This window comes from Phyllobates terribilis, unplaced genomic scaffold (genome assembly GCF_046119375.1).
Source record: "Phyllobates terribilis strain yellow unplaced genomic scaffold, ASM4611937v1 Scaffold_5__5_contigs__length_657084704, whole genome shotgun sequence".
Lineage (NCBI taxonomy): Eukaryota > Metazoa > Chordata > Amphibia > Anura > Dendrobatidae > Phyllobates > Phyllobates terribilis.
In genome coordinates, this window is record NW_027362765.1 from 294,289,396 (window position 1) to 294,312,758 (window position 23,363).

Below are 23,363 nucleotides of genomic sequence, written 5' to 3' on the forward strand. Positions count from 1 at the left end.
GCATTGTAAGGAAAAAATGGGCAAGCAGAGACCACTTGCAGGGCTGGTCTTTGCTCGCTGGGTTTTCTTCTTACAATGCGCACCGAGAGTGCGCTCTGTTGCGGTCTCATCACTGGCTCTGATGAGTAGTGACGTAGCGCACTGTCACTACGCACAGAGAAGAATATTGCAGTGACAAGGGAGCTTGCACATAGTAAACGTCAGAATTGATAAGAGATGCATGCTCCGTAGAGGAGGGACTAACCCAGCCCCTGAAACGGACGTCACTGATGACGCTTCGTTTCAGGGCAGAGGTTGTGGTAGTGACCGCAGCCTCTGCCCCCTGACAACTCGTTTGACTATCCCAGCATGCACTGGGATTCTCAAATGAAGAGGCATCACACAGGAAGTTGTAAAAAAATAAATAAAAGCAGTTAGATAGCATAGTGAGGGGAACAACTGGAAGTTTTTAATTAAGGTATATTAGAAAAAAAGATTAGATTATGACATTAAATGGACAGACATTTAGGATGAAAATACATTTTAGTTTTGGACCACCCCATTAAGATATGCAGCAGTTAGAGTAGTGAGGGTAAAGTGCATTAGTAAAGAGATTAGATCATGATATTAAATAGATGAGATTTAGGAATAAAATACATTTTACTTTGGGACCAGCCCATTAAACAAGCAGGTTTTGTCAGTTTACACTACAGATATCATGTACTTTGCTGGCACTGTAAAAAGCAGCAGATTTTCCATAAGCGAATACACAGTGGAAAATATGTTGTGTTTTTGCACCGTAGAAACTTTGCCTTAATATTGCTGATTTCTAAAGTGAATGAATACATTAACATGTTACCATTCTGTCTGCTAAGTGTCAGCACTGACTGGGCAGTCTTACCCTTGAAGAAGGTGCTGTGAGCACCGAAACGTGCGTAGGGGCACTGCACTAAGCGGTGCAAACACACAGGACAGGTGATGATTACACTGACATGTTTACATTATGATTTGCCACTATTGCATCTATAAAATTATGTATATGTATTAAGGTCAGAACTGAGACCAGGGTACATGTTTTCTGAGTCATGTGGTTAATCATTTTTAGTATGACAACTTTTGCCTTACAAATATAGGCCGATTATAGCAATACATGTGCATGATTTATATTTTTCATGCACACCTGTGACTCATGACATGTGGCAGGTATATAGGGATCTGTGATCCACTTCTGCTTACATGTGGTTTGCACTGCATTGATTGTGAGTAGTGTTGAGCCACCCCCGTAGTGTTCGAGTTCGGTTCGGTTCGTCGAACACCCGTGTGTTCGCCGAACTGTTCGTCGAACACCTTCGAACACCGTTAAAACCAATGGCAGGCAAACAAAAACACATAGAAACACATAGAAAACACCTTCAAAGGTGTCCAAAAGCTGACAAACTGCTCAGAAGACATAACTAACACATGGAAAAGTGACAAGTACATATAGTCATGCGAAAATAAAAGAGGTGGAGGAGTAAAAGGAGGGGGGAGACACAGATATAGGCATGTCATGCCCTTCTAAAACCAAAAAAGTGCGAAGCCGACACGGCCAGTCCGCTCCTGCCCGTGCCACCTCCGTGTCGCCGGGTTTGTGCCAGAGCCGCGGTGAACCCTGACGGCCAGCCCCCCTCTCCCAATACTGGTGCCTGTCCGCTGGTGGGTCGAGCGAGCCCCCCTGTGGTGGAGGCAGCTCTAAGCTTTTTAATTTAAATTGTCTCTCTAATTTGAATGAATACACTTTAAATCCATTTACAAGGATCTATTGGAGGGCAAGTCTCATGCCAGCAGCCGCGGTAATTCCAGCTCCAGTAGCGTCCACTAAAGCTGCTGCAGTTAAAAAGCTTTTATAAGGATCGAGCTCGGCTGTCCACCGCAAGGCATCCTACTGCCAGTCCCAGCCCCTATGCCTTGGGGTGCCTCCTGATGCTCTTCACTAAGTATCCCATGGTCCCGAAGCATTTCCTTTGAAAAAATTAAGTGTCTAAACTACAGGTGGTGTAGCTTGCTTAACAGCCGGGATAATCCGCTGACTAGCAGACACTGCTACTAGGCACAAAGTATTTCCTGGGCTAGATGCAGTTAAAAATTTGTAATTAGATACTCTCGTTGGATGCTGAGAAAGCATTCCATAGAGTCTCCTCGCACGCCATATATGATTCTCTTAAAAAGCTTGGGGTAGGGGTCTAGGGGACCCTTTTATAGCCAAAATCACGGCCCTGTATCGCAATACGTCACCTAGGCTGAAGATAAATGGAACTGTAGCACCCTGAGGGCTCGGTTGCTACAGACGTATTGCACCTCACCCAGAGGTGTGATATCTCACTCTCAGGTAAGGATGGAGTGTGGATCAGGACCCGACACCTGCATGCATTACACCACATTGCCGTGGGGCAGGGCGACCAATATGCCCCTGAGATGGGCACGACAGTCCCTGTCCCTGGCTGGAGTGGGGGGAGGGAACACTGAGGAAGGGGAACCCTGTAGTGCAGGAGCAGGGAGGAAGCAGTTCCTGGGTGCATTGAGAAGGGAGTATAAAAGGTGGGCACCATCTTAGTTCAGTGCAGAAAAGTCTGAGCAGAAGTGGCAGGGAGCAGGGGCTCTGCATGAGCTCTGCTCCGGAGGCGGGCCTAGTAACAGAGGCCCAGGCCTGGAAGAGGGAGAAGGAAGGAAGAGGAGCGGAGAAGGCTCCAGGAACGAGGAATGAAGGGATCCCAGGGGTGCGGACGGCCGAGTCGCCACCGCACGCCCGAATCCACCTGCGTGGAGGGGTCAGGCCAAAGGGGGAGACAAGTCCCCGAACTAGTGGAGGCAGGAAACGACCCTCAGCTAGAAACCGGAGGCTCTGACATTTTATGTGGCGCAGCCCCTCGCTACACCCGCTAGGAAGGCACCACATAGGGTCAGGGAAACTGGCGCCAAGTTTACCAAGAGGAGGCCCGAGGCAGCCGGACAGAAGTGTTGGTAAGAAAGGCCAGACAAAGGACACACAAAGGGGGTCCTGTGAAGTGCTCCAAAGTTATCTGGGAGTTGTCTGAGCCCCTCACCTGGTGAGCACAGTACGACGTGGGCAGCCGTTACCTGCAGACGTGGTCTGGATAATAAGAACTGTGAGTAAAGGCCCTGGACTGCATCACTGACTCCGTGTCGTTACTGCTGCTGCCCTGCACCATCACCCCCATCCTCCGCATACACTGCCCTGAGGCTATACTCCTCCCGTGGGGAGTTATGCTACGCTCTGCTGCACCCACAACACCAGCCTCAGCGGTCTGCCCTGTAGCGGCAGTTCACTCTGACCGCAATCCACGGGTGGCGTAGTCGGACATTTAAACATCAAAACCACATAAATAGTTCCGCCACTGGTTTGACCGCCCTGAGCCACGGAACCGGGTCGCCGCCACGAAGACTACAACCACCAGCATCCACCAAAAAGGGTCCGGCTCCGGGTGTCCCAAGGCCCAGGGGGTGCGTCAGAACATTTTCATCACCTTTCACAATCACCAATGGGACAAGGCAGGGATGTCCTCTGTCCCCTCTCTTATACATCCTAGTGACGGAGCACCTGCTCTCATCAATTCGCCATAACCCCAATATTAGGTGGATTGAGGTGGGAGGCACCGAGTACAAGTGCTCTCTATTTGCTGATGATGTCCTAGTATATATCACTCAATCACATATATCCATCCATGCTGTTATGGCTGAAATAGATCACTTTGTTACATGGTAAAATTTTAAAATCAATACAGCGAAGTCTGAGGCCCTCGATGTCTCCCTCCCCAAATCCATATAGGATTCCATCCAGTCCAACTTTCCCTTTGCCTGGCCCTCACAGGGTATCAAATACTTAGGAATTCCTATTCATAGAGACCTCTCCCATCTATGTTATCTTAATTTTGGGCCCTTTATTGAACAATTCCATACAGACCACGATTGGCAAGTTAGAACTGTAAGATTCACTACGTGAACCACTGGTGTTTTGTGGAAAAGCACATGTACACTGCGTTCCAAATTAATATGGAAAAAGTGTTTAGGAGTGATAAGGGAAGAATTTGTTTGTTTGTCAGTTAAACTCATTGATGGTGATGTGTGTCAGGGCTCTTTATATCACTGTAAGCAATTGCAGACACCTGTGCTAATTAGTTTGGCAGGTGTGTCCAATGAAAGGCAAGACTACTTAAGAAGGCTCTCTCACATTATTAAGCATCCTACATTTTCTGCCAAAATGGGAAAGAAAAAGGATGTGTCGCCTGCTGAGAAGCAACAAATTGTGGAGTGTTTAGGTCAAGGCATGACTACAATCAACATTGTGCGATGATCAGGATGAAGTGTCTTGGCAATCAAGAAGTATGTAGCTGATTCACAGTACACACGTGTGCGTGCTGATAAGGGCAAATTGATGACTCTTTCCTACAGGCAATTACGTCAGGTTGAAAGAGCAGCGGCAAAAAAGCCTTGTCATAGCAGCAGACAAGTTTTTGAAGTTGCTTGTGCCTCCAACGTCCCCCGAACAACAAGATGCAGGGTCCTTCAGAGGTTTGCAGCTGTGCATACGCCATCCTGTCGACCTCCTCTATCCACTTCACACAAGCAGAAACGGCTCCAGTGGGCCAAACATTACATGAAGACTGATTTCAAAACTGTTTTGTTCACGGATGAGTGCCGTGCAGCGCTCGATGGTCCAGATGGATGGAGTGGAGGATGGCTGGTTGATGGACACCCCACGCAAACACGGCTACAGCGCCAACAAGGAGGAGGTGGAGTAATGTTTTGGGCTGGAATCATGGGGAGAGAGATTGTCGGCCCCTTTAGGATCCCTGAAGGCGCTAAAGATGAACTTCATAATGTATGTGGATTTTCTCAAACAGCACTTCCTGCCATGGTTCAAGAAGAAGAACCGTGTATTTCACAGCAAGATCATTTTTCTGCATGATAATGCACCATCTCATGCTGCACATAAAACATCTGCATCTCTGGCTGATATGGGCATAAAAGGGGACAAACTTATGGTGTGACCCCCATGCTCCCCTGACCTCTACCCCATTCAGAACCTTTGGAGCATCATTAAAAGGAGTGTCTATGATGGCGGGAGGCAGTTCACATCTAAGCAACAGCTCTGGGAGGGTATTCTGTCCTCATGCAAAACAATTGAAGCAGAAACCATCCAAAACCTGACAAATTCAATGGACGAGAGAGTTCAGAAGCTCCTTTCGAACAAGGGGTCCTATGTGAAAATGTAACATCACCTAGAATAAAGTTTTGAGTTGAAAACTGTTTGATTTCAGTTTCTAACAACCTGCTAATGCTTATAATTTCAAAAATGACCATTTTTTTGGTCTTTATTAAAATGAAAAGGTTGATCGAAAAGTTTGGGGGATCTAAGAGTGTGGCAACCCAGTAGTCATGATTACTTCGAATTCTGACAATATGAGGGTCATGTTACAGGTAGTGCAGCAAGAAGGCACTTATGTGTCTTGCGCATCTCGGAGCCCCAAAATTATTTTCCGGGCTAGATGCAGCTAAAAATTATTTTTAATTTTAAATCTGGTGGAGCTTATTATAGATGGCCTAATAGGATCAGTGCTGCACACTGCTACAAAGCCCAAATTATTTTCCAGTCAAGATACAGATAAACATGATTAGTAATTTGAAAGCTTAAAACGGTTGGTAGGGTGATTTTAACCAATCATCAAGCTTTTACTCTCCCCAGGATGACACGGGTAGAAAAGTCGTTTCGGATCCATGATTTGTTCATCTTTATGAACGTGAGTCTGTCTACATTATCAGTGGAGAGCCGCGTGCGCTTATCTGTCAGCACACCACCAGCAGCGCTGAACACACGTTCAGACAGAACGCTGGCTGCGGGGCATGACAAGATCTCCAAGGCGTAAGTGGCTAGCTCCGGCCATTTATCCAGATTGGAAGCCCAAAAAGAGCAAGGGTCCAGTGACACAGTCGTGGCTTCAATGTTTACTTGGAGATACTCCTGTACCATCGTCTCTAGGCGTTGACTATGTGTCAGACTTCTTGTCTCCTGTGGCCTTGCAAAGGATAGGCTAAAAAAGTGGTGAAATGATTCCGCAAAATTGATGTTACCAGCAGATACTGTGGTTCTGTTACGGTTTGAGTGCTGAACACATGACGGTCCCACGGTTGGCAAGTTGGAACTGTGAGATTCACTACGTGCACCACTGGTGTTTTGTGGAAAAGCACATGTAAGATTCTGCAACAGTCTCTGCTGATACTCCTGCATGCGTGCATCCCTTTCTATGGCAGGAATAATTTCGGCAAATTTACTTTTGTACCGGGGATCTAACAGTGTGGCAACCCAGTAGTCAGGATTATTTCTAATTCTCACAATTCGAGGGTCATGTTGCAGGTAGTGCAGCAAGAAGGCACTCATGTGTGTTGCGCATCCAGGAGCACCAAGTCCCTGTTGTGTTGGTGGCGAGGTAACAATCATGCTTCCTTCCTCTGTCCTCTCCCCCCAACCTCGCACAACAGAAATGTGATCAAGGTCTCCCTCATCTGATGAGTCTTCCATCAGTTCGTCCTCCACTTCTTCCTGGGCTCCTGCACCTTCCTCACTAGTTTGGCTGCTACCATGCGCCCTGGTAAAACCATCTCCCCCACCCTCACATGCCTGCCGCCTTGGTGCTGCCGACCGTCTGGACCTTGCAGATGTTAGCCCTTCCGCATACAACTCCTCCTCCTCTACTTCCTCCACCTCCTCTTGTGCCACCACCTGACTCCGAATTCTGTTTAACATGTGCTCCAGCATGTAACTCACCGGAATAGTCATGCTGATAATGGCATCATTAGCACTAAACATCTTCGTCGCCATTTCAAAACTGTGCAGAAGGGTGCATAGGTCCCTGATCTGAGACCACTCCTCCAGCGTGATTTGCCCCACCTCTGGATCTCGTTGGCCCAGGTTATACGTCAGAACGTATTGCACCAGGGCTTGTCGGTGCTGCCACAGTCGCTGCAACATGTGCAGAGTTGAATTCCACCGGGTAGGCACATCGCATTTTAGCCGGTGAAGTGGCAGGCCCAACGACTTCTGTAGAGATGTAAGTCGCTGAGCTGCGGGATGCGAACGGCGGAAGTGAGCACACAGCGACCGTGCCCTCTGCAGAAGGCCATCTAGTCTGGGATAGTGGGCTAAAAATTGCTGGACAACCAGGTTCAACACGTGAGCCATACAAGGCACGTGTGTGACATTGCCCCGGCGAAGGGCCGCACCCAGGTTTGCAGCATTGTCGCACACGGCCTTCCCTGGTTTCAGGTCCAGTGGAGACAGCCATTCATGAAATTGGTTCTCCAGAGCTGACCACAACTCCTCAGCTGTGTGACTCACATTTCCCAGACATTTCAAAGTAAAAACCGCCTGATGACGTTGAGCCCTACTGCCAGCATAGTAAGGAGGTGTGCAGGATCCCTTCTGCGCAGTTAGAAAGCTTGTGGCATGACCAGACAGGCTTTGGGTGCAGGTGGAAGACCGAGAGGAGGTTGAGGAGGCAGAAGCAGTGGAGGAACTTTGACATAAAGAGGATTGACGCACAACTCGTGGGGACGGCAAGACTTGGACAGCAGCCCCTTGTCCTGCTGTCACCATAGTTACCCAGTGCCCAGTCAGCGACATGTAACGCCCCTGTCCATGCCTACTCGTCCAAGTGTCTGTGGTGAAATGCACCCTGTCACACACAGAGTTTCTCAAAGAAGCGGTGATGTTGTGTGCGACATGCTGGTGGAGCGCAGGCACACCTTTCTTTGAGAAGTAGTGCCGACTGGGCATCTGGTACTGGGGCACTGCGACGGACATAAGGTCTCGAAAATCCTCTGTGTCCACCAGGCAGAAAGGCAGCATTTCTGTAGCCAAGAGCTTGCAGATGGTGAAATTCAACCTCTTAGCTTTCTCATGGCTAGGAGGAAATGGTCTTTTACTTGTCCACATCTGAGGGACCGAGGGCTGGCTATTGTGCTTAGACGGGGTTGATAAGGGTGTCCCCGGCAAACTGCCGGTCTGTGAGGAAGATGCAGGCGGACATGTTAGGTTGCCTTGATCCAAAGGTGGTGCTATCGATGTCGGACAGCGCTCAACACCAGCTGGTGTTACCACCTCCAAAGAAAATGATGACCTGCCAATCACGCTGGCTGTTGCGGGTAAAGAGGTGGCAGGTCTGCGCCCCAAAACAGGTGTGACTGCTGTCCCCCCAGTCACAGAGGATGAAGAGGCCGCGGATGCACAAGATATGGCAGACGGTGGTTGGCCCGGCCGGCTAGGCCGCATTGTAGCACACTGAGCTTCCCACTGCAACTTATGCTTCATGTCCATGTGCCGGTTCATGCATGAAGTACTCAAACTATGTATTTTTTGGCCTCTACTTAGCTTTTGCTGACAAATGTTACAGATAACACGAGTTGGGTCATCTTTATCGATCTGAAAAAATGCCCAGGCTATGCAAGGCTTAGCACCCATGCGACCTGAAGAGCCACCACGACTTGTGGTGAGAGGCAGAGTTGTGTTTGAGGATGCAGTTGTTGACGTGCTTCCAGTACTACGTCTCTGTCCAGGAAGGCGCAACCTGACCTCGTCGTCACTAGCATCTTCCTCCACCTCCTCTGCTGACCTCATCTCTTGGCTGACTGTGGGTTGACAGTAAGTGGGATCTCCACCCTCATCATCATCACCCTGTGTGTTATCACACCCGTCGTCCTCAGAGCCAACCTGTTCCTGCCCTGACAAAAAACTAAAGTTGTCGCTCCAATCAGGTATTTGAGTCTTATCATCGTCTTCCTCATTGTCTCCACCAACAGGAGTTACAGTTTGGGAATGAGGGTCTACATTATGGTCAGAACCTTCTGCGTCTGGTCCTGGATCCGACTCATAAAGATTCTGGGCATCAGTGCAGATCATTTCCTCGTCTGGATTCACAGAAGCGCTGGAGTCGACCTCTGATTCCCAGGCTATAGTATGAGTAAACAGCTCTGCAGACTCAACCATCTGTTCTACCTCATACTCAGACGGGCAGCTGGAGATTTGGGAGCTGTGAGGAAGCAAGTGCGATTTGGGTGACACCTTTGAGGACTGGAGTATTTGTGATGTTGAAGTTGATGTGGAGGAGAGCCCACTTAAAGGAGCACTTGATATCCGTTGAAGCACCTGCTGTTTTTGTGCCTCATCTGGAATTTGTAGCGATTGGCGTGGCCGTAAGAAAGGGATCTTATCACATTGTCCGCTAAAAGAAGTAGACATTTTAGTTTGGCTGGAAGATGGTCTTTCTTCTTCAGATGTTACTGTTGCTTTAACACCTACCCCACGGACACAACCTTTTTTCCCCTTCCCAACACGCCTATTCCCCTTTCCACCAGCAGCAGGCCTTTTTCCACTCATTTTGGTGGTTAACTAATTCACAACTCTGGAGTTGTTTGCACAAAAAAACAATGGATGGTAACCGAGCAGAGCTGAGTGGCCAAACTGTGGTATTAGGCCAAAACTATTGGCTGGGTTAGATGCAGAAAAAAATTATATTCAATTTGCAACCTGATGGAGGTCTGTATAGATGGATTAATAGAACAAGTCCCACACACAGCTAGAAGCCCAAATATTTTTTCAGAGCTAGATGCATACAAAAAATTAATTTTGAATTTGCAACCTGATGGAGGTCAGTATAGGTGGACTAATAGAACAAGTCCCACACACTGCTAGAAGGCCAAATATTTTTTCAGAGCTAGATGCAGAAAAAAATTATATTCAGTTTGCAACCTGATGGAGGTCTGTATAGATGGATTAATAGAACAAGACCCACACACAGCTAGAAGCCCAATATTTTTTCAGAGGTAGATGCAGAAATAAATATATTCAGTTTGCAACCTGATGGAGGTCAGTATAGATGGACTAATACAACAAGTCCCACACACAGCTAGAAGCCCAATATTTTTTCAGAGGTAGATGCAGAAAAAAATATATTCAGTTTGCAACCTGATGGAGGTCAGTATAGATGGACTAATAGAATGATGCTATGCCCAAAAGATTTTACTTCACTAGGTGCAGTAAAAAAATTGGTATTCTATACACAGGTGGTATATCTTGCAACACAGATAGGCTACTCCACTGACTAACACTCTGCAATAGGCCAAAAAGGATTAGCTTTGCTAGATTCAGCCAAATGCTGTGAAAAAAACTTGCACAGCACTGGCACAGACCTGCCTGGCAAAAACTGATAGGAACTGATGTAACCTAGTCCTGAAAAGGACTCCAATTACAATTAGTCTTTACTCCCACAACCTATCTATTTAAGAGCACAGACCTGCCTGATAAAAGTCGTAGGAAATGCTGTAACCTAGTCCTTAAAAGGACTGCAATCACAACTATTCCCTACTCCCATGCTATCTGTATATTTGTGCGAAAATTGGCTTGAAATTAACAAGGTATAGCGCACACAGCAACAGCGGTGCCGTCTAACACGCAGCTGCAGCAGTGAGAAAATGGTGGCGACGGGGAAAATGGCTTGGTCTTATAGGGCAAGGACGTGACATACACTGCCAATGACACATGCCCTTGCTTGTGTGAAAAAAGCACTTCGCTCCGTGTGTGCGCTGCTGATAGGCTGACAGATTGCACCTCCCCACTGCAAATGCGGGAAAGAGAAAAAAAAATGGAGATCTTCATTGTTCCTGCAGAGATCCATCCCCTGCCCCTCCCCCCACCCCGCTGTACACTCAAACTGCGTATTAACATTAATTTTCATCATTACTGAGAAAAAATCCAGTTATGATTTTGGTGCACGAACAGTTATCGAACATAACCTCGAACAGCCGAATTTTTATCAAATTGTTCGTGTTCGCCGAACGGCTCGAACACCGCCCAAAACAGCTCGAATTTGAGATTGGCGAACAGTTCGAGTAGAACAACGCTCATCTCTAATTGTGAGCCTATATCTGGACCTCGCCCTAACTCTATGAGGAATTTTTCTCTTGTTCTGTTGTTCAAATGAACAGTCTTTTTTTTATCATGTTTGTATGATGAATGTTTAATAAAATCATGGTTATTTCTAATATTGCAATTGTTTTGATCTTTTTAGGACTCTAAATCTGTGCTTTGTAGGTATTATATCATATGAGTCTCGATCTATAATAAAATTTGCTGCCCTGATCTTTTTTTGGTTCTAGTCTTACTTAAGTATAGCAAAATCTAGTTGTCAATGTATTCATTTATATATTATCAGGATAAGCGGAGTTACCTTTCCATAACTGCCTCGTCCCAGTACCCGCAGTATGTGAAAGCACTGTGGGGAGAGGGTCTCCTGCCCCGGGCACATTCTGCTGTCTGCAAGATCATACTCCGTAGTACATGAGAGGTCGGACCTGCGGCACAATCCTACAGTTAGGACTAGGATGTCAGTAGCATTACACAACTAATGACATAGGGATTTACAGAACTCACGCTTCACAAGATCCCGTAATCTCAGAGTCGTCATCCTGGAAGAAATGAAAACACAATCCACTAAGTTCACAAGACAAATCTCTGAATGTACAGTCCTTGGCACCTGCTCTCCAACCCCCCGGTCAAAGGTGCACACTATAGTCCCAGCCCTGTCTGGTGCCATGGGACGGCGACTAGGGGGAAAAGGCTGCTTATCTGCAGAGCTTGTGAAAGGGGTCATTGTGGCCAGCAGCCTGTTAGCCCCTATACATCTGTGCCTGGAGATATAGAATGTACAGGAAAGTTTAAAGCATTACAAATGGCGTGAACAACGCACAGTAACTCCCCGAGTACACAAACTGATGGACTCTGGCATCACTCTGTGGGCTGCGGACACTACTGCTGATCAGCGTGGGGAGTGTAGTGATAAGCCCATCTCCTAGGCAGGGGAGACCCCAGTACCCCACATGGCTGGTTCTCCTTTATCCCTGATTACATACTGATGTTTAGTACAGATAATACTGGAATGAGTTATTTTCCTGCAATCATAGAAAAACGTCACCAACAAGACAAGCGTACCCCTAACCTTCTTATGAAGCGCCTCTTCGTTCTGTCTGTAGAGTAGGACCCCCTCCATCTAATACAGCCTATAGATGAGACAACCACTAGGACCTACACTGGCAATATGCCACGTCGCTGAATTCATGGGGCGAGCACTGGCACCACCTCTTTACCTTACTATATACAGGGAATTCTGTCACTAAAACCCAGGAGGAGGCGCTAAAAACAGAGGGTACACTATGACCTATAAAAAGGAGGAGGCGCTCACAACAGAGGGTACACTATGACCTATAAAAAGGAGGCGGCGCTCACAAGAGGGTACACTATGACCTATAAAAAGGAAGAGGCGCTCACAACAGGGGGTTCACTATGACCTATAAAAAGGAGGCGGCGCTCACAACAGAGGGTACACTATGACCTATAAAAAGGAGGCGGCGCTCACAACAGAGGGTACACTGACCTATAAAAAGGAGGCGGCGCTCACAACAGGGGGTACACTATGAACTATAAAAAGGAGGAGGCTCTCACAACAGAGGGTACACTATGACCTATAAAAAGGAGGCGGCGCTCACAACAGAGGGTACACCATGACCTATAAAAAGGAGGCGGCGCTCACAACAGAGGGTACACCATGACCTATAAAAAGGAGGCGGCGCTCACAACAAAGGGCACAGTATGACCTATAAAAAGGAGGCGGCGCTCACAATAGAGGGCACAGTATGACCTATAAAAAGGAGGCGGTGAACACAACAGAGGGCACATTATGACCTATAAAAAGGAGGTGCACAACAGGGGGTACACTACAACTTATTATATGGAGGAGGAACACTACAGGGGGTACACCACGACCTATTATATGGAGGAGGAACACTACAGGGGGTACACCACGACCTACTATAGGGAGGAGGAACACTACAGGGGGTACACCACGACCTACTATAGGGAGGAGGAACACTACAGGGGGTACACCACGACCTATTATAGGGAGGAGGAACACTACAGGGGGTACACAACAACCTATTATAGGGAGGAGGCGCACAACAGGGGGTACACCACGACTTATTATAGGGAGGAGGAACACTACAGGGGGTACACCACGACTTATTATAGGGAGGAGGAACACTACAGGGGGTACACCACGACCTATTATACGGAGGAACACTACAGGGGGTACACCACGACCTATTATAGGGAGGAGGAACACTACAGGGAGTACACCACGACCTATTATACGGAGGAACACTACAGGGGGTACACCACGACCTATTATGGGGAGGAGGCACACTACAGGGAGCACACCATGACTTATGGGGAGGAGGCACAATACAGGGGGTACACCACGACCTATTATAGGGAGGAGGAACACTACAGGGGGTACACCACGACCTATTATAGGGAGGAGGAACACTACAGGGAGTACACCACGACCTATTATACGGAGGAACACTACAGGGGGTACACCACGAACTATTATGGGGAGGAGGCACACTACAGGGGGCACACCATGACTTATTATGGGGAGGAGGCACACTACAGGGGGTACACCACGACCTATTATAGGGAGGAGGCACACTACAGGGGGTACACCACGACCTATTATAGGGAGGAGGAACACTACAGGGGGTACACCACGACCTATTATAGGGAGGAGGAACACTACAGGGGGTACACCACGACCTATTATAGGGAGGAGGAACACTACAGGGGGTACACCACGACCTATTATAGGGAGGAGGAACACTACAGGGGGTACACCACGACCTATTATAGGGAGGAGGAACACTACAGGGGGTACACCACGACCTATTATAGGGAGGAGGAACACTACAGGGGGTACACCACGACCTATTATAGGGAGCAGGCACACTACAGGGGGTACACCACGACCTATTATAGGGAGGAGGCACACTACAGGGGGCACACCATGACTTATTATGGGGAGGAGGCACACTACAGGGGGTACACCACGACTTATTATGGGGAGGAGGCACACTACAGGGGGTACACCACGACCTATTATAGGGAGGAGGAACACCACGACCTATTATAGGGAGGAGGAACACCACGACCTATTATAGGGAGGAGGAACACCACGACCTATTATAGGGAGGAGGAACACCACGACCTATTATAGGGAGGAGGAACACCACGACCTATTATAGGGAAGAGGAACACCACGACCTATTATAGGGAGGAGGAACACTACAGGGGGTACACCACGACCTATTATAGGGAGGAGGAACACTACAGGGGGTACACCACGACCTATCATGGGGAGGAGGCACACTACAGGGGGTAGACCACGACCTATCATGGGGAGGAGGCACACTACAGGGGGTACACCACGACCTATTATAGGGAGGAGGAACACTACGACCTATCATAGGGAGGAGGAACACTACAGGGGGTACGCCATGACCTATTATAGGGAGGAGGAACACTACAGGGGGTACACCACGACCTATTATAGGGAGGAGGCACACTACGACCTATTATAGGGAGGAGGAACATTACAGGGGGTACACCATGACCTATTATAGGGAGGAGGAACACTACAGGGGGTACACCACGACTTATTATAGGGAGGAGGAACACTACAGGGGGTACACCACGACCTACTATAGGGGGGAGGAACACTACAGTGTGTACACCACGACCTACTATAGGGAGGAGGCACACTACGACCTATTATAGGGAGGAGGCACACTACAGGGGGCACACCACGACCTATTATAGGGAGGAGGAACACTACAGGGGGTACACCACAACCTATTATAGGGAGGAGGAACACTACAGGGGGTACACCACAACCTATTATAGGGAGGAGGAACACTACAGGGGGTACACCACAACCTATTATAGGGAGGAGGAACACTACAGGGGGTACACCACGACTTATTATAGAGAGGAGGAACACTACAGGGGGTACACCACGACTTATTATAGGGAGGAGGAACACTACAGGGGGTACACCACGACTTATTATAGCGAGGAGGAACACTACAGGGGGTACACCACGACTTATTATAGGGAGGAGGAACACTACAGGGGGTACACCACGACCTATCATGGGGAGGAGGCACACTACAGGGGGTACACCACGACCTATCATGGGGAGGAGGCACACTACAGGGGGTACGCCACGACCTATTATAGGGAGGAGGCACACTACAGGGGGTACGCCATGACCTATTATAGGGAGGAGGAACACTACAGGGGGTACACCACGACCTATTATAGGGAGGAGGCACACTACGACCTATTATAGGGAGGAGGCACACTACAGGGGGCACACCACGAACTATTATAGGGAGGAGGAACACTACAGGGGGTACACCACAACCTATTATAGGGAGGAGGAACACTACAGGGGGTACACCACAACCTATTATAGGGAGGAGGAACACTACAGGGGGTACACCACAACCTATTATAGGGAGGAGGAACACTACAGGGGGTACACCACAACCTATTATAGGGAGGAGGAACACTACAGGGGGTACACCACGACTTATTATAGAAAGGAGGAACACTACAGGGGGTACACCACGACTTATTATAGGGAGGAGGAACACTACAGGGGGTACACCACGACCTATTATAGGGAGGAGGAACACTACAGGGGGTACACCACAACTTATTATAGGGAGGCGGAACACTACAGGGGGTACACCACGACCTATCATGGGGAGGAGGCACACTACAGGGGGTACACCACGACCTATCATGGGGAGGAGGCACACTACAGGGGGTACGCCACGACCTATTATAGGGAGGAGGCACACTACAGGGGGTACGCCATGACCTATTATAGGGAGGAGGAACACTACAGGGGGTACACCACGACCTATTATAGGGAGGAGGAACACTACAGGGGGTACACCATGACCTATTATAGGGAGGAGGCACACTACAGGGGGTACACCACGACTTATTATAGGGAGGAAGAACACTACAGGGGGTACACCACGACCTATTATAGGGAGGAGGAACACTACAGGGGGTACACCACGACCTATTATAGGGAGGAGGCACACTACAGGGGGTACACCATGACCTATTATAGGGAGGAGGCACACTACAGGGGGTAGACCACGACTTATTATAGGGAGGAAGAACACTACAGGGGGTACACCACGACCTATTATAGGGAGGAGGAACACTACAGGGGGTACACCACGACCTATTATAGGGAGGAGGAACACTACAGGGGGTACACCATGACCTATTATAGGGAGGAGGAACACTACAGGGGGTACACCATGACCTATTATAGGGAGGAGGCACACTACAGGGGGTAGACCACGACTTATTATAGGGAGGAAGAACACTACAGGGGGTACACCACGACCTATTATAGGGAGGAGGAACACTACAGGGGGTACACCACGACCTATTATAGGGAGGAGGAACACTACAGGGGGTACACCATGACCTATTATAGGGAGGAGGAACACTACAGGGGGTACACCACGACCTATTATAGGGAGGAGGAACACTACAGGGGGTACACCACGACCTATTATAGGGAGGAGGAACACTACAGGGGGTACACCACGACCTATTATAGGGAGGAGGAACACTACAGGGGGTACACCATGACCTATTATAGGGAGGAGGAACACTACAGGGGGTACACCATGACCTATTATAGGGAGGAGGCACACTACAGGGGGTAGACCACGACCTATTATAGGGAGGAGGAACACTACAGGGGGTACACCACGACCTATTATAGGGAGGAGGAACACTACAGGGGGTACACCACGACCTATTATAGGGAGGAGGAACACTACAGGGGGTACACCATGACCTATTATAGGGAGGAGGAACACTACAGGGGGTACACCACGACCTATTATAGGGAGGAGGAACACTACAGGGGGTACACCACGACCTATTATAGGGAGGAGGAACACTACAGGGGGTACACCACGACTTATTATAGGGAGGAAGAACACTACAGGGGGTACACCAAGACCTATTATAGGGAGGAGGAACACTACAAGGGGGTACACCACGACTTATTATATGGAGGAGACACTCACACGTCTCTGATACACAACTTATTTTTGTCCTGACTGTATGTAAACACGTCCATTATTACAATAGGAGCCGTTGGACTATGTAGTCAAGGGACTGGAGAGGGATGTAGACTACCATGTAGCGTTATCAGTCTTTTCAATCCCCTTCATACACATACACCGTCCATGTAAACAAGTGACAGTCTGCGGTCTACACAGCCTGAGCCCACCAATGACCACTGCACAGCTTAGATCCTCCCTCCGAAGCCCACGACCACCCTCCTTACCGGCTCGTTCTCCTCACTGTTCTCCTCCGATTCCAGGTCCAGGTCAAAAACAGCTGCCATTGCAGCGGTGCCCGGACAAAAAGAAAGAGCAACTTCCGGGAACCGGTAAATATCCGGAACGCACCTGAGCGGCTAAGTTCCCTTCCTGTCCCAGTGCAGTCGCGCAGTCCTGCCTCTGGGCTACAGTAAAATGGCGGCCGCTCACTGCGGACATCCTGTCTGGTTGTGTTTTCTTTATTTTGGTGAGGACAGCACCATGGTCCTCCACAGCCTCAGGAGGAGTGGTACATGGACTTGTCTGTCCTGCGCATACCCGGGGCGCAGTGATCGCACCACTTCCTTCAGGGGGCGATTCTGTAAGGGATGATCTTTGCAGAGAAAATGACCCCTCTGTACCTGCTCTGGCAGATTGTCCTGTGACTCACACTCAGTAATAAAGTTTATTCATAGTTGTCCAAAACTCTGCTGTTGCCTGATCATGGGCACATGCCCTTAGTCTATGTGCCCACAATCAGGCTATAACAGCGCTTTGGATGCAGCGAAAGCACAGCGTCCAATCATGCAGGTAAATCTGCATGTGTTCATGTGAACACATGGCGTTACCGCATCCAATACATTCTATTGGGGGAATTTCTGAAGTGACATGCTGCTGCTCGTAAAGCTGCGCCACAGGTGAGTCTATGCGGCGTCAACCAGAAGCACAGTGGGCTTTTATAGAAATCCCATCCACTGTGCTTCTAACGTGTCCACGATACATAATAGCAGCGTTTTGGATGGCTCACCTTCGCTGCGTCCAAACCGCTGTGTTCCACATTAGAAGCACAGTGGATGGGATTTATAGAAATCCCACGCCCTTACTGTTTCCGCAGTCCTAAACATGTTTTCATGTGTACAGGGACAACTTACCTAGCCATAATAATAATAATAATCTTTATTTATATAGCGCCAACATATTCCGCAGCGCTTAACAATTCACAGGTTCATGTACAACAGTCATAAGTAACATAGCTAAAGATAATACAATAATTACAGCAAAAATAATGACGACCCTGCTCCTAAGAGCTTACAATCTACAATGAGGTGGGGGTGACACAAAGTACAATGGCTTATTTACAAGGATGGTCCAGCCATCTTGAGGGGATGAGGGATAGATGAAGGCTGCATGAGCTCATCACCTGCCAGTATTTGTGGTGCTTTTTGGTTGGGTGGAGACTTATGTTTGGAGAAATAAGGAATGGGCTATGAGAATATAAAAGGACTTTGATTAGTGAGCTTCCTGCCTACAGCCATGGCAATGAAGATGGCATCGTTACCACGAGTCATCCAGTCACCCAGATCACAGCACGGCAGGAGTTAATAATGAAACATTTCGCTGAATGAATGTTACACAAGGCAATGCGGTATGGGCTCCTCCCCAAGAATATCACAGGCAGTTTGGTAGATTGTGAATAAATGGAGTGGATCACACTGGCATACCTCCACCTGTACTAACAAGAAAGGGACATGTGAAGACCCAGGTTCTTCCGTTGGCGTTACGCTACTCAAACAACACAGGGTGAGGGAAAAACAGCGTAGCAATACTTTATTGAACCACAAAGTGGACAATAAACACGCAGAACAGTCCCAGCAAATACCCAAGATGGTACAACATTACACAGTCTCACCTTTCCTTCTCCGCTCACCTGGGATAGAACAGCTGCAACTTTGGAGACTTCCATGGATGACTACCTCAACCAGTGGCCCCCCTCTTCTGGCGGGCCCCAACAAAGAGAAGGTAGAGGCAAGCTTAGGAAGCTAGTAGTCCATCAAGGTACAATGCCAGGTGACCCGAGGATCCCAACCTGGCCTCTCCGAGAGTTTCCATGGGGCCAGATGACCGGTGGGTCCCAATCTGGCTTCTCCGAATGTCTCCATGAGTTTCAGGCGACCTATGGGTCCCACCTGGCAACCCTAAACAACATATCCATGGGGCCAGGTGACTTCATCCCAAACTGGTCTCTCCAAAATGTATCCATGGTCTCTCTGATGGTTAATGGAGAAGATCCGTATCTTTCCAGTGAGGGTCAAATGCCCTTAGGCTAGAATCCTATAGAATCCAAATCTGTGTCTCTTTGGATGCCATGTTATCCATCTACTTTCCTGAAAGATGTCTCTCATTCTCCTTGTAAAGTCTTTCTGATTCTCCTTGATTCTGCTTGCAGAACTACAGACCTCCCTGTTTATATTTACATCTGTGTAAGGTCATCAGTCACAGATAAGAGGTAAAGGTGCATGGCTCACCGGGTCTCATTGTTTGAGCTAATCAATTTACATAGTTGGTATCACAGGGGCTCTTGTAAAAAAAAAGATCTAACTGACTTTTAGTACAATTTGTCATTAACATAGTAAATATGATTGTTTCCAAATGAACAGAATTCAACATTCAGTGTTATACAAATGCTGGTCTGTGTTAATCAACTAAAGAAGAACACAGGTTAAAATGTCAAAATAAAAATAAAGATATACTGCTCTTGCCATCAGAAAGTATGTCTGGCATAATTAAGATTTTTCGCTGCATCGTCACAGGACACAAACAGCGGTGCGCGGAGCATGCCATAACAACTGTCATACTATATTAATACACACAGCTCAGCTACATCAGTACATACACAGCTGTAGTGTGCCTCCTCCCCAAAATCGTGTCAGTCCCACTGGATCAGAGACGGTTGGGTGGTATCAATGGACAAAATGCTTAAAGGGGTTTTCCAGGCTTGTGACAACAGTCTATAGTCGCTCTATGTGGCCACAGACTGCTGATTTGTGACACCGAGTGTGCGGACACATGACCACATGTATGTGATTTGCATACTTGCAGTCATGTACTGATTAGACTCGTTGGGCTTCACTCCTTGGAAGTGAATTGATACAAGCCAGACAATGTAACGATTCAGCAGTTTGCAGTCACATAAAGTGACTGCAGACTTTTGTCCCAAGCTTGGAAAACCCCTTTAACTGCTGCATAAGCAATACATCTCACATTAGCATCATGGCTCCTTGGTTGGCTGTGAGGGCTCCCCTCTATCTTAATTCCTTATCTCCTTCTCTGGTCTTTCTTATTTTGCTTGTTGTAGTCAATGTTACTTGTGTCCATTTAAAGAATCAGGTGCCCACAGGCACAGGCTCTCTGTCCCTTTAAGCCGTTGTTTTAGGTCATACTTGTCAACTCTCCAAGAACGTCTTGGAGGCTCCAAGAAAAGGGGAGACCTCCTGGAAGACTTGGAAAATTTCCTGGGCAGTTTACTGAACAGATTTTGAGGGTGTTTTGACACCCAAACACACATTTCGGGGTATGAAAGGTATGTGAAAGACTCCACATAAAAAGTGTGGAGGGATTGGTTATACAGGAAATATTTCCATGTTAGGCACATTAGGCAAACTTCAAATGCCTTACGCTCAGACAGATATGATGAAAACCCTACTACATGGAGTTTCTCTTCTAGAAGCTACATTCATTGCCATCTGTTCAGCCCTTCCTGCAGTTTTCACTCTAACCGTGTTGCAATGGCAGGGATTTCCCTCTACCATAAACAGGTGCTTGATGCCAACTGCATTACTTTTATTCCCCACTCTACTAGAATAACAGCACAGCATCTAACAGTACCAAAATTACAAGCTTATAGCATACATAACAGAAGCAAGCTTACTGTATATATACAGTAACAGAACCAAGCTCACTGTATAGATATAGTACCAGAACCAAGCTTACTGTATAGATATAGTACAAAAACCAAGCTCATTGTATAGATATAGTACCAGAAGCAAGCTTACTGTATAGATATAGTAACAGAATCAAGTTCAATGTATAGATATAGTACCAGAAGCAAGCTTACTGTATAGATATAGTAACAGAATCAAGTTCAATGTATAGATATAGTACCAGAACCAAGCTTACTGTATAGATATAGTAACAGAAGCAAGCTTACTGTATAGATATAGTAACAGAAGCAAGCTTACTGTATAGATATAGTAACAGAATCAAGCTCAATGTATATAGTACCAGAACCAAGCTCATTGTATATAGTAACAGAAGCAAGCTTACTGTATAGATACAGTAACAGAACCAAGCTCAATGTATAGATATAGTACCAGAAGCAAGCTCATTGTATAGATATAGTACCAGAACAAAGCTTACTGTATAAATATAGTAACACAACTAAGCACACTGTATAGATATAGTAACATTACCAAGCTCATTGTATAGATATAGTACAAGAACCAAGCACACTGTATAGATATAGTAACATTACCAAGCTTACTGTATAGATATAGTAACAGATCCCAGCTTACTGTATAGCTACACTGTGTGCAGAATTATTAGGCATGTTGTATTTTAGAGGATTATTTTTATTATTGATCAACAACTATGTTCTCAATCAACCCAAAAGACTCATAAATATCCAAGCTTAATACAGTTATATGAAAAAGTTTGGGCACCCCTATTAATCTTAAGCTTAATGTTTTATAAAAATTGGTGTTTTTGCTACAGCTATTTCAGTTTGATATATGTAATAACTGTTGGACACAGTAATGTTTCTGCCTTGAAATGAGGTTTATTGTACTAACAGAAAATGTGCAATCTGCATTCAAACAAAATTTGACAGGTGCATAAGTATGGGCACCCTTATCATTTTCTTGTTTTAAATACTCCTACCTACTTTTTACTGACTTACTAAAGCACTTTTTTTGGTTTTGTAACCTCATTGAACTTTGAACTTCATAGCCAGTTCAAACAGGTGCCAGTACTACAGGTAATGAGTGGAGGACAGAGGAGCCTCTTAAAGAAGAAGTTACAGGTCTGTGAGAGACAGAAATCTTGCTTGTTTGTACTTGACCAAATACTTATTTTCCACCAAAATTTGAAAAAAAATTCTTTCCAAATCAGACAATGTGATTTTCAGGATTTGTTTTCTCATTTTGTCTCTCATAGTTGAGGTCTGCCTATGATATCAATTACAGGCCGACCTCATCTTTTTAAGTGGGAGAACTCGCACAATTGGTGGCTGACTAAATACTTTTTTTCCCACTGTAGTTGTACATAGCTTTGTAAGCTATTCTGGAGATCTGTACAACTATACATTATATTATTGTGCTGTATGTGAATATACTATATAGCATATAGTGTGGAGTCCAGTTGTGCTGAACTATACATTATTATGGTGCTGTGTATATACAGTTCCCTTGGATTCAAGTAGTAGTATGTGCATAGCACCACACTGTTACATAGCTCCCCTAGAGCTGGTGCTGTGTATGTACTACATAGTGTGGAGTCCAATTCAGATATCTATAACAATATGTTATGGTGCTGTGTATATACTATATACAGGTGCTTCTCACAAAATTAGAAGATAATCAAAAATTTAATTTATTTCAGTTAATTCAATACAAAAAGTGAAACTCATATATTATATAGAGTCATTACAAACAGAGTGATCTATTTCAAGTGCTTATTTCTGTTAATGTTGATGATTATGGCTTACAGCCAATGAAAACACAAAAGTCATTATCTCAGTAAATTAGAATAATTAACAAAAACACCGGCAAAGGCTTCCTACGCGTTTAAAAAGGTCCCTTAGTTTGTTTCAGTAGGCTCCACAATCATGGGGAAGACTGCTGACTTGACTGATGTCCAGAAGGTAGTTATTGACACACTCCACAAGGAGGGTAAGCCACAAAAGGTCATTGCTAAAGAAGCTGGCTGTTCACAGAGTGCTGTATCCAAGCATATTAATGGAAAGTTGAGTGGAAGGAAAAACTGTGGTGGAAAAAGGTGCACAAGCAACCGGGATAACCGCAGCCACTATGGTGAAGATCAAAGAGCTGTCGAAGGACACCAGAAACAAAATTGTAGCCCTGCACCAGGCAGGGAAGACTGAATCTGCAATAGGCAAGCAGCTTGGTGTGAAGAAATCAACTGTGGAAGCAATAATTAGAAAATGGAAAACATACAAGACCACTGATAATCTCCCTCGATCTGGGGCTCCACACAAGATCTCACCCCTTGGAGTCAAAATG

At 46.7% G+C, this 23,363-nt stretch overlaps 1 protein-coding gene across 1 annotated transcript in view; it reads right to left on the minus strand.

The window, feature by feature from the left end:
• Positions 1 to 17,499, minus strand: part of RPS6KB2 (ribosomal protein S6 kinase B2) — a 38,320-nt gene extending 20,821 nt beyond the window's left edge. The window contains exons 1-3 of the mRNA XM_073684330.1: positions 17,313 to 17,499; positions 11,462 to 11,496; positions 11,259 to 11,382 (exon numbers count right to left, since the gene is read on the minus strand). Coding sequence (XP_073540431.1) covers positions 11,259 to 11,382; positions 11,462 to 11,496; positions 17,313 to 17,372 — 219 coding nt within the window. The 5' untranslated portion in view covers positions 17,373 to 17,499. The remainder of the gene's footprint in view (positions 1 to 11,258; positions 11,383 to 11,461; positions 11,497 to 17,312) is intronic.
• Between the last annotated feature and the right edge of the window lie 5,864 nt (positions 17,500 to 23,363).